This window comes from Phytophthora sojae (assembly GCF_000149755.1).
Source record: "Phytophthora sojae unplaced genomic scaffold PHYSOscaffold_3, whole genome shotgun sequence".
In the NCBI taxonomy this organism is placed as follows: domain Eukaryota; phylum Oomycota; class Peronosporomycetes; order Peronosporales; family Peronosporaceae; genus Phytophthora; species Phytophthora sojae.
In genome coordinates this window covers 3,692,869-3,709,877 of record NW_009258117.1, presented here as the reverse complement: position 1 = coordinate 3,709,877, position 17,009 = coordinate 3,692,869, and the positions used below count along the sequence as shown (strand labels likewise).

Here is a 17,009-nt window from a genome sequence, read left to right as displayed (position 1 = left end):
GCTATTTAAAATATCCTGGTGTATTCGCTGCCGCGCAACGCCAGAGAACTTTGGGACAACTTCAAGGTGCAAATGTCCGAGGATATTGTTCGGCAGATCGAGCATTATGATGCGGAAAAAACATTGAACGCGAGGTGGACTTTCGCCTAAGGATGGCTGAGTACAAAGCCTTGCTGGATGTGGCCAAATACCTAGATTCAAACGGAAAGACACTCGAAAACTACGGTCTTCCTGATTTGTCGTTCTACAGCGATGTCGCGGCGGAGGTTGATGAACAAGATGCTCGGCCGGTTGATATCATCCACCATGAACTCGACGCGTATAGCACAAGTGATCTCGAAGAGACCGCTATGCTAGCTGATCGAATGAACGAGAACCAGAAGGAAGTCTTCGACCAAGTGATTGAAGCGGTGCATCATCCGGTACAAAGGCAGAAACTATTTTTTGTGGATGGGCCGGGTGGTACTGGCAAGTCGTTCCTGTTGGAGCAGATACTTGCTCATGTTCGCTTGCAACGCAAGGTTGCAATTGCTGTGGCTTCCAGTGGTATTGCCGCTACACTTTTGACAGGGGGCCACACAGCCCACTCGACGCTTCGAATTCCGCTCAAGTTGTCCGAGTTTGCAACCTGCAGTCTATCCTGGCAGAGTGCTAAAGCGAGAATGGTTAGAGAGTCAAGTCTGATCATTTGGGACGAGGCACCAATGATGAACCGCGCGTGCTTTGAGGCTGTGGATAGAACATTTCGCGATATCATGCATAATGAGGCTGAGCCGTTTGGAGGAAAGGTGATGGTGTTCAGTGGAGATCATCACCAGATTTTGCCAGTCCTGAAGGACGCTACGAGGGCCGAGACAGTGAAGGCCTGTTTCAAATCTTCACCACTCTGGGGGCATTTGCGTCAAGTGCGGCTAACGGAGAACGTGCGTGTGAGGACAGCTCCTGACCAGGTCAGCGCAGCCGAGTTAGCCGAATTCTCTGGTTTCTTACTCCAGATAGGCGAGGGCCACTATCCAGTCAACTCGAAAATCGGTGAAAACGATATTTGCCTTCCACGCGATATGTGCATCATACCGGGAAAAACCGAATCATCGTCAGTGGTTGATGAAGAAACAAAAGAGAGTGACGAGATGGGGGCGCCGCCCAACTTTAATCTTCTACCGCCAGAGGATCATGAAGACACAGAGGACCCAGATGACAGTCGCCGAGAGCGTAATGTCAACGCTCTTATTGACGCTATCTACCCAGGCGTAGAAAACAATAACTTACCAGATGAGTACTTCGTTGAACGAGCCATTCTAGCACCTACGAACGCAAGTGTCAGGCGTATCAATGACATGGTGTCTGGGCGTCTTTCGGGAGACACAAGGGAGTATCTCTCCAATGATTCGCTGGAGGGAGTTGCGGACCCGAATATGTTTGAGCAAGAGTTCTTAAACTCGCTAAACTTTTCTGGCATCCCCCCGCACAGGATAGTTCTAAAGGTTGGCGCTCCCATCATCATGATTCGAAACCTGAACAGCGATGCTGGATTGTGCAACGGAACACGGCTTCGCGTGTTGTCTCTGCGCGAGAAAAGCATCGAAGCAATTGTAATGTCGGGACCTTTCAAGGGGAAAGGGGAAAAAGGTCTTCATTCCGCGGATCATCTTCTACACAGAAAATGACGATAGAGTTCCCGTTCAAGCTCAAGCGCAAGCAATTTCCAGTTGTACCAGCTTTCGCGATGACCATTAACAAGGCCCAAGGACAGTCTATCCATCACGTGGAAATTTACTTAGAGTCACCCGTCTTTGCTCACGGACAACTCTACGTGGCGCTGTCGAGAGTTACATCAAGGAAGGCGATCAAGATTGCAGTGGACCCGGAGGCAATCGACGAGGAAGGGAATGTTCACACACAAAACATAGTGTATCGCGAGATATTTGAGACACATAATTAACTCAAATACATGTTACCAATCTGAGAAAAAGCAAGTGAGTACACAAATAATTATACACGTAATTATATAAACGTTTGACTGAGTAGATAAGTAGGTAAACTCCAAATGCGTCAAGACTTACCCGCCGCAGCGAAGTGGAGGCGGGCAATCTAACAAATCAAGCCCTAGCGTCCGCGTAGCGGGCGCCCAGAGCGCTAGTCTACAACAACTAATAGAGAGATCTATCTGTCCGTGTGAAAGTCCGTGTGAAGCCGGTTGTCCAGTTTAAAGGTGGTCCACATAATCGTACATAGACAGCCTTGGACGCCCCACCCCAACGCTGCCGAGCGCAGCGGAGGCGGCATCCGCGCGCATTGTAGCGGGCCGCAGGGCCCGCCCAACTTCAAAGTTACTAATAACGCTGCGAGTAGTGCAGCGAGCCGACGAAGCGAGCGGAACGGGGGCGATAAACATGTATCACCCCCGCTGCCTAATACTTTTCGGACCATCTGATATTAATTAAATTTGGCCCACGGCGTAGCAGCGATAGCTGGGCCCGCACTTCTACTTAGAATAATAGCCCTAACGAGGTTTGCTGTAAAAGTAACTGTCACGAGCGTAGTAAGCGATAACAGTACGTAGTATGCGATAGCAACGCGTAGTAAGTGGTAGTATGGTGTAGTAAGCGAAACCAGTGTGCAGTAAGTGATAACAGCGGGAAGTAAGCGATACCAGTGCGAGTACACGTAGTGGAAGGAGTGCACAGATTATTACTAACACGTGCAGAACACTTTTACTGTAATACTTTCGGTGCTTAGTGTTCATGTTACGAGGGCATATAGCTACATTGGCTGAAGCCCGTTTATATATTGCAGGTACAGTGTGTAGCGGTAGGATAATGCGTTAGTGGGGTCGAAGATACATGTATTCTGACATTCACTGAGCGGGAGATTCTTATCATAGTTTACGCTGAGATTCCTTCAATAACCGTGTTATTGGACGGATATACATTCAGGAAACGGAATCAGCATAACGGAAACGTGCATAGTTTCGGGGTGCGAACTTCATACTTTTAAAATCTTAGCTATTGTACTGCAGGTGGTACACTAAAATGCTAACGTTCGCCGTGTAGTAGAACGTGGTACACTAAAATGCTAATCTTCGGTGTGTAGTAGAACAAGAAACTGGTGAATTCCTGAGTTTTGAAGCGATCCACGTAGAAGCTAACGTAGCCCGGAGCTGAATACATTTTTTTGGAGCGGAGATAATGCCCAAACGATATAGCAAAATACGGAAACGGTGTTTTATAACAACAGAGGCACTAAGTAGAATGTTAAGTAGAAGAATAGCGACATTTTAATTGTGATTTGGGCTAATTGCCCGGGTACAGAATGCATAGCTACACCTACGAACCAATTAACAGAAAACTATAGTAGTGATACACTTGGTAATTCAAGACGTACACAGACTTATGTGAACATATCGTACATAGATATATCAAATCAAGCCACCCTACCACGACGACATGAAGCTTATGCCAACGTTTCTTTTGATCACATTACACGAAATACAAATTATTTAAATATGCACTACGAGACGACGTTGTAGTCGGGTTAATAAATCGTGGCGATGTGGACACGCTTTACGGCACCGTACCGTACAACAACATAGATCTATTTGCAGTAACTGTAACGTGGAAACATTGGTTAAGCTAATGCCAGCTACGTAACTCTACTATGTAACAGTACTTCTAACACAACACTTTTTACGTGCACACAATCGAAATTAAAAGCATTTGAACCGGATAAAGCCCACCGGAGGTGGGCGGTCCACTCTACTGCAACTAACCACATAACTACCGCCGCATAGCGGCGGCGCTCGGCTAGTCTCTCCAAACATCTAAGACAGAGATCTGTACGTGTGTCCGTAAGTCCGTGTGAAGCCCGTGACAACATAATAAGGTGGTCCACATAATCGTACATAGACAGCCTTGGACGCCGAAGGCGGCCCACCCAAGCTGCCGAGCGTAGCGAAGGCGGCACCCGTGGCTGCGGCACCCCCGGGCGACCGTGCTGCTGTGCGCTGCTCGCCTGGGACACCTTCACTGACCCTACTGTTTGGGTAATCTTGCGGCGTTGGCTAGCGTGCGTGTACGGCTCTCATTAAATATAATTAGCATTTTTGCTCTTTTAACGTATTTAAGGTGTCACCAATTTAATTTAATATTTAAAAGAATTATTAATGTTGGCCACACTAGAGGCTGAATGCATTTTTGCCCCCAGTTTGAATTTCGGCCTCGCGCGCGCCACGACGCCGACGAGGTACGCTGCGTGTATGCATGTTAGTTAGCCACACAAGTCACCACCACCACCCCGCACAGATAGTCCGAGGCTCCTGGGGCTGCTTAGGGGGAAGTGTCATCCTAGCGGGGGTTGCCTCGCTAGGCGGAAGCTGTGCTTAGGGGTTTCTAAAAAATATTGGTCTGATTTGGGTAGGACTATATATATCGTCATACACATTTTGGACCTTTACAGAGTATTTAAACCCACCGCCCACTCTGGCGAGTAGCATAACGCAAATTATCAAAATCGGACACATTTTGGTAATTTATATTGGCACCGGTCTATTGACAACAAACCCGAACGCGAACCGGTTGAGCTGGCCGTAGTGGGTCCTTTGGCCCATGCGACCAAGCCATTCTCATGAATGCGCAAAAGGATATCGCACGAAGACCCTCAGTACTGCCCGGGCGCTCAACCCTGACTTGCCGACTGCACGTTTGCGAGCGAATTCACTTCGGTGTTTCGTGTCGGTTACTTCGTTCTATGAGATAGAAAACTTCGATGGGAGCCGCACCCCCCGGGCAGTACGCAGATGTCCAACGAAACCAAGCTGCATGGAAGACTACTGCTATGTGCAGTGTACTTAGACTTTATGTCTAACGCGTCACGTTACTCGGTTTCGTGTTCGCAGTAAGCCATGACCCGCCAGCCCGAACGCCAACGCACGCGATCTGAAATCAAAGCAGCCCTGTAGCATAATGCAAGTGTGAACAAGACACCCGATGATACAGAGGAGCCAGATGAACGGAGAAAGCGTAAGCAACGGAAGTCCCGGGTAAAGCGCGGATTGGAGAAAGAACTTGCAGCTCTCAGCATTGACGGGGACGGCAGTAGTGATCCCGAGCCTATGCCTCCGGGCACCGTGGTTGTTGAGCAACCTACAGTGGAGCAGGAAGGCAAGACGGAGGAGGATGACCCGCTGGAGCACCAGCGTCGTTTTGCGGCTGCATACGCAGAAGGGCTTCGCGTTGCTGAGGCAGAGGCTGCACAGGCAGCCGTATCGACCCCCTCCTCTGCTGACAGAGCGGCCGCCGATCGAGCCCGAAAGGCCGAACGTCAAAGGGTTCGGAGAGCTAACATGACTACATCGCAGAAGGAGCGTACCAAAGCTAAAAACCGAGAACGCGCGCGCGCTTCAAGGGCTAATATGACGGATTCTCAGAGAGCTGCAGCGAGGGAGGCTGACCGTATCCGAAAGCAGGCAAGCCGCGCACATCAAAAACCTGCGGATCGGGATCGAGCACGTGACCGCAATCGTTCGTCGGTACAGGAACACCGCGCAGCGCAATCAGAAGCCGACCGCGATGTTACGCGACAGCTTCACCGCGATAGTAAGGCCGCTAGACGCGCAAGTCAGGCCGAAGCAGTACATAGCGCCGCTAGAGAGCTGAACCGTGAACGTATAGCAGCACTACGTGCCTCGCAGACGGAAGCAAGGCGAGCGGTATCGCAAGCAAGCGAGCGAGAACGGCAAGCGGACAGACGTGCACGCTAACGGAGCAGGAACTCGAGGCTCAGCGCGAACAGAACCGCACTCGACGCAGGGCTGTTAAGCATCGCCACCGCACGCCAACCATGAAGACTTCCGGGTTGCCAACGTTAGGGGGCAGCACATCGTCAACGGCCGCCACAAACTACCTCCCACAACCATGTGCCGGTTGTGCCACGCTTGGAAATGGCCGGGCGAGTCCGAGTTCAATTGCTGCATGCGGGGCAGGGTGAGACTGCCTCCGCTTCGTGCTGCACCTCCGCGCCTTTTGGAGTGGTATCGGGACGACAAGTTCCGCCGCAACATCCGGGTGTACAACCAGCCGTTTGCATTTACGTCCATCGGTGCTTCATCCAGCGATAGACGATTTCGAGAAGTTGCCCAAGACGAGGATGTCGCAGGACAAGGTGGCGTTTACACGTACCGTATCCAAGGAGCGATGAGTCATTACCTGGGATCTATGCTGCCTTACGTGGACCGCGCTACGGGTGAGAGGATGGATCCCAAGTTCGCGCAGATCTACATAGTGGATCCCGTGATGCAAGAGCGCGCCAAGCGACGAAAAAGCATTTATGCAGACCTGGACAACGTGGCGTTGAAGGACATCGAGGATATCATGAAGCGGTGTAATCCGTTTGCACAGCAATTTCTTAACTTCGGTGAGAAGCTGCGAGCGGATTTGGCAAAAGGCATCCCCATAATCGACATTAAGTACAAGCTCCACGCGAAGCCATCCCAACCGGGAACGCACAACTTGCCCACTGTTTCCGAAGTCGGCGCCGTTGTTGTCACGGATGGTAACGTTCCCAAGCCACGTGACTTGCTTCTCTACGCACGGGACCATCAACTGTTGCGTCTATTTGAGACCGACGAGAAGTACGATCCTCTTCAGTATCCTCTGCTGTTTCCCTACGGGGACCTTATTCGACCTGTACGCAGACGGAGCCCTATACCGGAAGAAACGGAAGATGGCTTTGCGCGAACACACATCTTATCGGTTGTTCCAGAAGGATTGCGATGCATCGGCTCTTTTCCAAGGTGGGCGGCTGTTCCAGCAGTGGGTGGTCGACCAGCGAGCTAAGTGTGAACAGGAACAGTTGCGATGCGTGGCTACGCATCAGAAGGAGATCCGTGCGGACCAGTATCACGGAGTTCAAGACGCGTTGCTCAATGAGACGACTGTGGCGCTAGGTGAAGGAGAAGTTATTGTGTCTGAATTCAATCGGGATACCGGCGAGTTGGTACACCCAGACCGGAGCCGCAACGAACAAGATGAACACTTTCTGGGCCAAATCGGTAAACAGGTTATCCTTCCAGATTCGCACGTCGGTGGCCCGCGCTACATGTACAAGGCGTACCAAGACTCGATGGCTATTGTTCGTGAGTACGGGAAGCCTGACGTGTTCCTTACCAAGACGTGCAATCCCAAGTGGGACGAAATCGTAGAGAAGCTCCCCGAGGGCCAAACCGCACAAGATCGCCCGGATATTGTTGCTCGGGTCTGGCAACAGAAGCTCAAGACCATCTTGGCGGATTTGGATGAAGGTATTATCGGACGCCTAAAGGCACGAATTTACGTAGTGGGGTTTCAGAAGCGTGGCCTTCCACACGCCCACATCCTCACGGTTCTGGCGGATGAAGACAAGCCTCGGACTCGCGAGATTATTGACAAGTTGGTGTCCGCTGAAGTGCCTGACAAGGACATCAATCCTGATCTATTCAAAACGATCATGAGTTGCATGATGCATGGTCCGTGTGGAGCAGCGAACCCTAGGAGCCCATGCATGATGGACGGAAAGTGCACTAAGGGGTATCCGAATCCGTTGGTAGAAGTGACTCGAGCGAACAAAGATGGGTACCCTGTGTACAGGCGTCGCCGGCGTGAACCAGGGGTTCTGACGTACAAAGGCAAGACCTGCGACAACGAAACAGTGAACCAGCGGGTGGTTCCGTACAACCCGTACCTTTCGCAGAAGTACAATTGCCACATCAACGTGGAGGTGTGCACGGCAATTACAGCGGTGAAGTATCTGTACAAGTACGTCTACAAAGGGTCCGACCAAGCTGTGATTACCATTGAAGCCGTGCGTGACCCCAACGACCCCCGTGTGGAGCCAAACGACATTGTACGGTTTCTAAACGCCAGATACATATCCCCGGTAGAGGCGTGCATGCGCCTTTTGGCGTACGAGATCCAAGGCAAGACGCACTCCGTTACGAAGCTTACCGTCCACTTGGAAGATGACCAGACAGTTGTTTTCCAACCCACCGAGGATTCTGCAACGGTCGCAGCTCGAGGGAAACGTACAATGCTGACGAGCTTTTTCGAGCTATGCGCGAGCGAAGATCCAAAGAACCAGATCGCCAAGTCCATGTTGTACCAAGATATCCCAAAGAAGTTTTGCTGGGATGACACGGAGAAAAAGTGGATTCGCAGAACTAACGACCAGGCGGCGATTGGTCGTTTGATCCATGTTTCCCCCAAGGATATCGAACGCTTCTATTTGCGAGTACTACTATGTCACCGTAAAGACCCGACTTCCTTCAAGGACGTACGAACTGTGAATGGTATCGTTTACAAAACGTATCATTTGGCGGCGAAGCACGCCGGATTTCTGGATGGAGATCAAGAGTGGGTGGCTTGCATGTCGGAGGCCGCTACGTTTAAGATACCGAAGCAACTGCGCCAGCTGTTCGCAACTATTTTAGTTTATTCACAGGTAGCAGACGTTCGGGCATTGTGGGATCAATTCTACAAGGAGCTTTCGCGTGACATCGCGCAAAAGTACAAGGATCTTGAAGGCCAAACCAAGGTGGTTACCATTCAATTCCACACGCTCAAGCGGCTTAACAAAAACCTGCAAATAAGCGGATATGCCGTACATGACTTCGACCTCCCGCAGTTGAGCGAGCATCGGGCTTTGGTGCTGAAATCTCTGCTGGAAAACAACCTTATCCGCCGGGAACTAAAGGGATATGACCACGACATGTTACAAAGTGTTCATGACCGTACCAGCGAACTAAACGAAGGGCAACGTGCTATCTACGAGAGGGATATGGACGCAGTGGAATGTCCCCAAGTTGGAAAGAAGCTATTCTTCATCGACGGACCAGGTGGTACCAAAAAATCGACACTGCTGAAGCATATCCTCGCGAGTGTCCGTCTTTCTGGGAAAATCGCGATCGCGGTGGCGTCTAGCGGGATTGCTGCTTTACTGATGATGGGTGGGCGTACCGCACACTCTACGTTCAAGATTCCTCTCAAGTTGAATGAATACTCAACTTGCTCGATTTACAAGCAGTCCAAGCTCGGGAGGTTAATTCAAGAGGCCAGTCTGATCATTTGGGACGAGGCGCCAATGACACACCGCCACGCCTTCGAAGCTGTCGACCGGAGTCTACGCGACATCATGGACAATGAGCAAGAACCGTTCGGAGGCAAAACGTTCGTACTGTCAGTCGATTTTCGGCAAATTCTTCCCGTCGTTGTGAGAGGCACGCCCGCAGAAACGATTGACGCCTGTCTGAAGTCGTCATGTCTGTGGCAGCACTTCGAACAAGTACACCTCACCGAGAATATGCGAGTGCGATCGGCCCACAGCTCAAGTACAGCGGCTGAACTGGCAGCCTTTTCGGAATTCCTATTACAAGTTGGCGAAGGCAGACACGAGGTGAACCCTGCTCTTGGAGGCGACTATATGAAGATACCGCGCGACATGTTGGTCGAGAACCCGCCTGAAGTACCCAACGTGGACGCTGAGATCGTGCCAGGCGCTATCCCAATCGGGCTTACTCGGATGGTTGACGCCATGTACGCTGATATCAATAACCCGGACATCGCAACTGATGACTACTTCGCGAGCCGTACTATCTTGACGACGACGAATGCTATGGTTCAACGTATTAACGATGCGGTGTCTGCGCGCCTGGAAGGTGATGCCCAAGATTATCTCTCCATTGATTCGGTACAAGATGACCAAGACAGCAACTTCTTCGACCAAGAAGTCCTGAATTCTGTCAACATCAACGGTATCCCGCCACACCGACTGACGCTTAAGGTGGGAGCACCAATCATGCTCATGCGAAACTTGAACCCGGACTTAGGCCTATTTAACGGCACGCGACTACGGGTGGTGGCGCTAAAACCTCATGCCATCCACGCCACGATCATGACGGGGGAGCGTCGCGGAAAAGACGTGCTGATTCCCAGGATTGTATTCATAAGTGATGACAACGCTCGAGACTTCCCGTTTCGCTTGAGGCGCAAGCAGTTCCCGGTACAGCCTGTATTCGCGATGACGATCAACAAGGCCCAAGGACAAACGGTGTTTAACCTCGGATTGTACCTGGCGTCTCCCTGCTTCTCACACGGCCAGCTGTATGTCGCGCTTTCCCGGGTTACTGCGCGCTCCAAGATCAAGGTGTTGATTGAATACCCCGAGTTAGAAGAGGATGACGGAGCGTACACAGCGAATATCGTGTACAGGCAGATTTTCGAGACGGCGTAGTCATGGTGAAGGAGGGCATCCTGCATATAACATTGAATAATATGTATTCGTTTGCATTTGAAGTTAGTTTGTTTTACAAGTTTTATACAACACACCTGACTAATAAGCCCACCGGAGCGAAGCGGAGGTGGGCGACACTTACTACTATGCCTAACCACCAAACCTTCCGCCGCGTAGCGGCGGCGCTCGGCTAGTCTACAACAACTAATAGAGAGATCTGTCCGTCTGTCAGTCCGTGTGTCACGCATGGCGACAAAATTAGGGTGGTCCACATAATCATACATAGACAGTCTTGGTCGCCGAAGGCGGCACCCGCGTGCGTTCTAGCGGGCCGCCCGGCCCGCCCTACAACTATGTACTAATAACACGGCGAGTAGTGCAGCGAGCCGACGAGGCGAGGCGACTACGTCACCCCCGCCGTGACGCTTGGCCTAATATAATACTTTTCGGAACACCTGCTATTAATTAAAATGGGCCCACCGCGTAGTAGCACAGTCCGCTTAAACATATAATAGCACTGCGAGCAGTGCATAGTGGCAGCGATAGCTGGGCTTGCCCTACTACATAGTACAATTATAATTCAGCGAACTTGCTTAAATATAAGCACATTGTAAGCCATAGCAGCGCATAGTTAGCTATAGCAGCGCGTAGTCAGCGATAGGAGCACGTAGTAAGCGATCTGAATGTATAGTTAGCGATAGCAGCACGTAGAAAGCTATAGGAGCACGTAGTAGGTGATAGCATCAACGTTGTAAGTGATTGCAGTGCGAGTAAACGTAGCGGAAGGCGTGCACGAGATTATTACTAACATGAGCAGCATACTTTTACTGTAATACTTTAGGGATGGATACATTATAGCTACAGCGGCGCTCTGCGTTCATCTTGGGGGGGATATTTAGCTACACTTGCTTAAACGCGTTTCGTATATCTTTAAGGTACAATGTGTAGCGTTAGGAGAATGCGTTAGTGGGGTAGTAGATAATATTCACTAAGTGGAAGCCTTTTATTATAGTTTACGCTGGGATTCCTTTTCTAACCGTGTTATGGGGCGGATATACACGCAGGAAACCGAATTAACAAAGCGCAAACGTGACTTTATAACTATATAGTTACGAGTGCGAACTCTCTATTTCTTACCTACTGTAATGCAGGTGGTACACTAAAATGGTAATGTTCGCCGCGTAGTAGAATAATACCACGTCTAAAACAATGAGTTTTGAAGTAGACCACGCAGTAGTTAGCGCAGCCCGCAGCTACGTTTTGGCGGAACATACGAAATACTAAAACGATGATGTATGCTCGGTTATATAAGATCACAAGCACTTAATGTAATGCCAAGTACAGGAAGAGCGAAGCCCATACTTTGATTGTTGCGGGGGCTTATAGTCGAATGCAGAATGAATGTATTATTGCCTACGAACTAAAAACAGAGAGCTACGGTGGGATGATAAACTGAACAAACAACACGTAAGACATCTTATGTGAGCACACATAAGATACCAACACCAGATCGATCTACCCTACCATGGCATATTGCTCATGTTCATTTCTACTAAACTCACAGTAAACGCAGATTGTGAGATATGTACTGTGCGGTACTTTGTAATTCGGGTTAACCAGTTGCGACGGGAGCACAGGACCGTACAATAGAGAATGCTTTACCCTGCAACATGCATCTACTCATAGTCCACTGACGTTGGAATAGCTATTACCAGCCACGTCACTCTACTGATAGTACTTCAAACCTATAAACAATTTTACATGTACACAATCGAAATGAATACCATTTGAATTTTAAAAAAGCCCACCGGAGCGAAGCGGAGGTGGGCGGCCCTTACTACTGCGACTAACCACAAAACTACCGCCGCGTAGCGGCGGCGCTCGGCTAGTCCTAAGTATCAATCAGAAAGACGCGCTGTCCGTGTGTAGATCACGTGAATTCCTATTGGCTGAAATTGCTGCCGAGCGCAGCGAAGGCGACCCCCTCATACGATATTGCGGGACCGCCCAACCTCTGTAGAAGTAACTAAACATTGAGAGTAGTGCAGCGAGCCGACGAGGCGAGCGGAACGGGTCCGCCACTGCCGTAGCGAAGCGTTGGTAGCCTTCTCCAATAGCGGAGCGAACATAGCGAGCGAAGCGCCAACTAACTAAAACTCCCCGCCGCGCAGCGGCGGCGCTCGGCTAGTATGGGAAATGCTAAAGCCATCGACATTACCAATACGTACCACTAATCTGGTATATCCAATCTGATGCAGTCGGTAGCTGCAGTTTAGAGCCCCGAGACAGACTGACGTACTAGGGCCCCGAGAAAGACATGGAGTACATCAACTACTAGTTCCCTGAGGCGGTCACCGAGTACGTAAAGTTCTAGCGCCGCAAGACGGCCATGGAGTACCCGAAGTGCTCGAGCCCCGAGACGGCCATCGAGTGCATGTCGTACTCCGAGTACATGCCGTACTAGAGCCCGGAGACGTACTCCGAGTACGTAAAGTACTAGAGCCCCGAGACGTGCTCCGAGTACGTAAAGTACTCGGAGTACGACATGCACTCGATGGCCGTCTCGGGGATCTAGTACTTCAGGCAATCGGTACCCGTCTCGGGGCTCGACCTCTTCGGGTACTCCATGGCCGTCTTGCGGCGCTAGAACTTTACGTACTCGGTGACCACCTCAGGGAACTAGTAGTTGATGTACTCCATGTCTCTCTCGGGGCCCTAGTACGTCAGTCTGTCTCGGGGCTCTAGTACTCGGCAGATGGTGATTGCCAGAGCCTAAACTGCAGCTACCGACTGCATCAGATTGGATGTACCAGATTAGTGGTACGTATTGGTAATGTCACGGGTCTCTAGTACTTTTGTCTCGTGGCTTTAGCATTTCCCCCTGAATATCCTCGTACGCAGCAGTAAGAGCAGGCCCTCCGACAATTCGACTGCAATGAAATTTAAGTAAATCAACAAATTAACTCATTGTAGGGAAGTTCTTGGTACGGATACATACATTATTCCTGCTGACCGCGCAATATCGTACCACTACGGCCTGCATCTCACTTTGTAGCGTTCACTACGTCTGCTACCGTCTTCACACCCCACAGCTGGCGGTTCACCTTGAGGAAAAGAATGGTCTCCAGGTGAACAGGAAGCAATCCTGCGGGAATGCGGAGGCCTACGAAGTGTTAAGACAGCAAGCTGCGGCTGGTTCTGTGGCTGCGCCTGGCAGGGACCGAGGTTTATAGTACAGCAGGGGGTACAAAATTATGTTTGACGGTTTTCTCGACGTGTGTTATTGATATTTTTCGAGGTAGCAAAAAAAAATAATTCCATACAAACCCTTACTATTTAGTTGGTTCAAGTCGTTGCACTTCACGCTTCAACTGCACAAGACTTCAAACTGATTCCGACGGATGAGCCTCAGCGGGGCGAAGTCGAGAGAAGCAGAGGTGCTACTGCGACAAGGAGCACAGCATCTACGAGCGACTCAAAACTAATGCGTTAAGTCGAATGTCAGCTCTTTATGTTGCACTGTCCCGAACGGCTTCGCATCGCTCCCAGCTAGTAGAGTGTACTTGGTTTGTTCGCGCCGGCCCCAGCTTTCGATCTAAGGACAGTCTGAAGCACAAATCTTGGCAAATAGACTACACGATGCATTGTACTCCATTTTGAATCGCCTGAACATAGGCGGGCAGCCTCTAGTCCACTCGGACGACTGGAATAGCTGTTGTTGTGTAGCTGCTCCTAAGTCTTATCCGCCTACGCTGCGGCATCACTCCACGAGACCAAACGCTCGGGTCAAAGCGCGAGGACGACCATCGCAGATAAATATAAGTGCCAAGTGGTGGCACGCATAACTCGACCGCTCTTCCGAGGCTCAGAAACCTTGGGCTTTTGGGGGGTCAAGAGAACCTAACTATCTGCGCTCTGCGTAGTATTGCGTCCATGGCGTCCAGCATCCCGAAGCCGCGGGCGTCTCTGACGGCAGCGCAAGGCTTGTCGCCCGTGATGCGCGTTCCGCTGGGCAGTCGAGTCGTTCTCTCTCGTAGACGCAATGGCACCGTCAGATATGTCGGCAAACTCGCCAACGAATCGGGCGAATGGTATGGCGTGGCTCTGGACGAGCCCAAAGGCGACACCGACGGCACCCGGGGCAAGGAGCGATACTTCTACTGCCCGACAAACCACGGCGTCTTCGTGCGACGGAAGGAGATCTACTGCGTCAAAGAGCCCGGCAACATTCTCAAGGGCCCACCGTCCCCCATTACCGACGACAGCAGCAGTTGCAGCAGCAGTGCCTCCGCTGACCAGCACGCAGAAGGACAAGCCGCGCCTACAAACTCCGATGGATCGGCGTCGCCGTTGATGAAAACCTTCAAGGGCTTCCGTAAACAGCTCGACTTTATATCTCTGAGAACAATTGGGCCAGGCAGAAGCAGAGACGCGAGCCCAGCGACTTCGCCAGCATCAAGCACGCCGCCGTCTCCTTCAGCGAAATCGGGTCTGAGGCCACCGTCGCCGTTTCGACGCTTTTCATCTTTTACTCAGGAATTGCCACAACCGCTGAGCCCTGGAAGCAAGCTCGCTCCTGACGATCGACGGAGGCAGTCAGCTATCCCGCTGTCACCCAAGCCGGCCCCTGTCCGACGAACCAGCAGCTTCAGGGAACCAAGCTCGCACCCCGTCGACGACTCCGTTCGACCGGCTGAAAGCACGTCATCAATGCGCTTAAGCAGCTTCCAGCAGCTAGCGAGTACAGGCCATTCAGCAAGCGAGGATTCAACGCCAACCACGGTGGCAGGCGATAGTGAGACGTCGCTGTCATCTCTTATCGGGTCAATGAATGAGATCTGGCCCACAGTCGGTGAACCTGAAGGTTTGCTCTTCTCGATGCAGGCCACGACAGCAGTGGCAACAGATGAGCAGAATGGGGACCTTCAAGTAATAAGCGAGGAGGTTTCATCCTCCAGTCGCGCTAGCAGCTTCACCGCAGCTCTGGCCGAAGAAAACGCAACTGGGAACAGCGGCATCAGCAGTGCAGAGACGTCTACAATTTCCTCCTCCTGTCAAACTGACAGCGCCGCCGAAGAGATTAGCATCATTGCTGAAACACAGGAGCTATCCGCAGTACCCCTGGAGCAGCTGGACGCCATCCCTGAATCAATCTGCCCCAATGAAAGCCAAACCAGCGAGACATTGACAACAGAAGTCACGTCCGAAATCCTCTCGGCCGGGCGTACCAGTGCGTTTCACATTCCACCGATCGATATCAGCGCGATTCCAAGATCCAGCGAGATTGTCGTAGCAAGACGCTCGCCTTCAGCATCTCCTCGCGAGTTATCTCCTACCTGCGCTCGCTGTTCCCGTCACAACAGTCCTACCGACTCCCAGCTCGACGGATCTCGAACAACTTCGACCGAGAGGACCCGTTCCTTTCGCTTGGGGCGCTCAAGCAGCTTCCGGGTTCCTGCCAGCCAGGACGGATCACCTCGACGCTCTCCAACGTCGTCCTCTGATAGCTCGCCCTCTCGACGTTCCAACAGCCTCTCGAAGTTATCCTTCGACCATGTTGATGCATTCGACGATGGTAGCGAAGACGGCCAGGGCTCGCCTGTTGACAGCATCATGCCGAGTCCTCGTGACGATATCAGTGAGGCTTCCGCAGCGTCTGCGCCTGAACCGCGCGTGAAAGGCTTCTCGCTACAGAGGAGTCCGCGCGGCCGACAGGAACTCACTGCAGTGGAGTCGCTCTCTCCGGACAAGAAGCTGGTCGAGGCCGACTCCGGGTCTGGAGAGCGGCCGCTGTTTTTCCGGCGCACGAACGTCGGGCGATCCACGATGGAGCGTCGATCAAGCTACAGTTCCTTCTCGACGTCGTCGTCATCGTCGCCGCCCAAGTCGCCGATGTCGAACAGCTCCACGAACGCAGGGTCGCGGTCATCTCGTGTGGCAGATTTGGAGAGGGAGATCACGGCGATGCGGTCGAGCCACGAAAACATCGTGGCCGTGCTGCGAGCGACGAACAAGCAGCACGCAGCCAACGTGCTGGAACTGCGCGCGCAGGTGGCAGCTCTCACCGAGGGGAACCTTTGGCTCGAGCGCCAACTCACCGCCAAAGGGGAACTGGTCCGGGAGCTGCGCGAGATGGAGAAGCAGCAGCAGCGCGACACGGTCAGCGTGAGTGAAGTCCAGAAGATCCTCGAGATCAAGGACGCGCAGATCCAGACGCTCGAGCGCGAAATGGCCCAACTGCGGCAGCGGCTGGCCCGCCTCGAATCGGACAAGGACAGCCAGCTCTACCAGCAGTTCCAGCACTTTGAAGCGCGGCGGGAACGCGACGAGAAGCGTATCAACGAGCTTCGGAAGGAGGTTTTGGCCATGGTGCGTCCTTGTGTAGACTGTCACAGTGATGCATCGCAACTAACCCGTGACGTGCTTTGTGCCTCGCAGTGCAACGAGAGATTCGAACTGCAGTCCGAAATGCGCGACCTCAAGGAGATGACGCTACGATTCTTTTGAAAGAAACTTTAAAGTTAAGCATGAAACCAGTACTCCCGTCGTTTGTTGTTGTTGCCGAATTGATTGCCATCAACTTATAAAAACCACACGTAGATCTATCGAGGAGGGGGCAGCAAGCGATCGATGTTGAAGTGCTCGCGCCTGCAGCAGCAAGCTGCTTTCCACTCCCCAGTGACGGCTCCGACCGTCGATAGATATCTGACTGACCTAACTACTTGCAACCCGCAGCGATGTGCAGCCGC

At 51.8% G+C, this 17,009-nt stretch overlaps 2 protein-coding genes across 2 annotated transcripts; both read left to right on the top strand.

Annotated features, from left to right (window-relative positions):
* Window positions 1-14,193: 14,193 nt before the first annotated feature.
* Window positions 14,194-14,796, top strand: PHYSODRAFT_463052 (hypothetical protein; the record flags this gene model as incomplete). The annotated part of the gene is made up of 1 exon (XM_009524851.1): window positions 14,194-14,796. A coding segment is annotated over one exon (603 nt), but the record flags the coding sequence as incomplete, so codon positions are not given.
* A 1,077-nt stretch (window positions 14,797-15,873) lies between these two features.
* On the top strand, window positions 15,874-16,767 carry PHYSODRAFT_490137 (hypothetical protein; the record flags this gene model as incomplete). Its single annotated transcript, XM_009524850.1, has 1 exon — window positions 15,874-16,767. One exon carries the CDS (start codon window positions 15,874-15,876, stop codon window positions 16,765-16,767), a length of 894 nt encoding a protein of 297 aa, XP_009523145.1.
* Window positions 16,768-17,009: the final 242 nt, after the last annotated feature.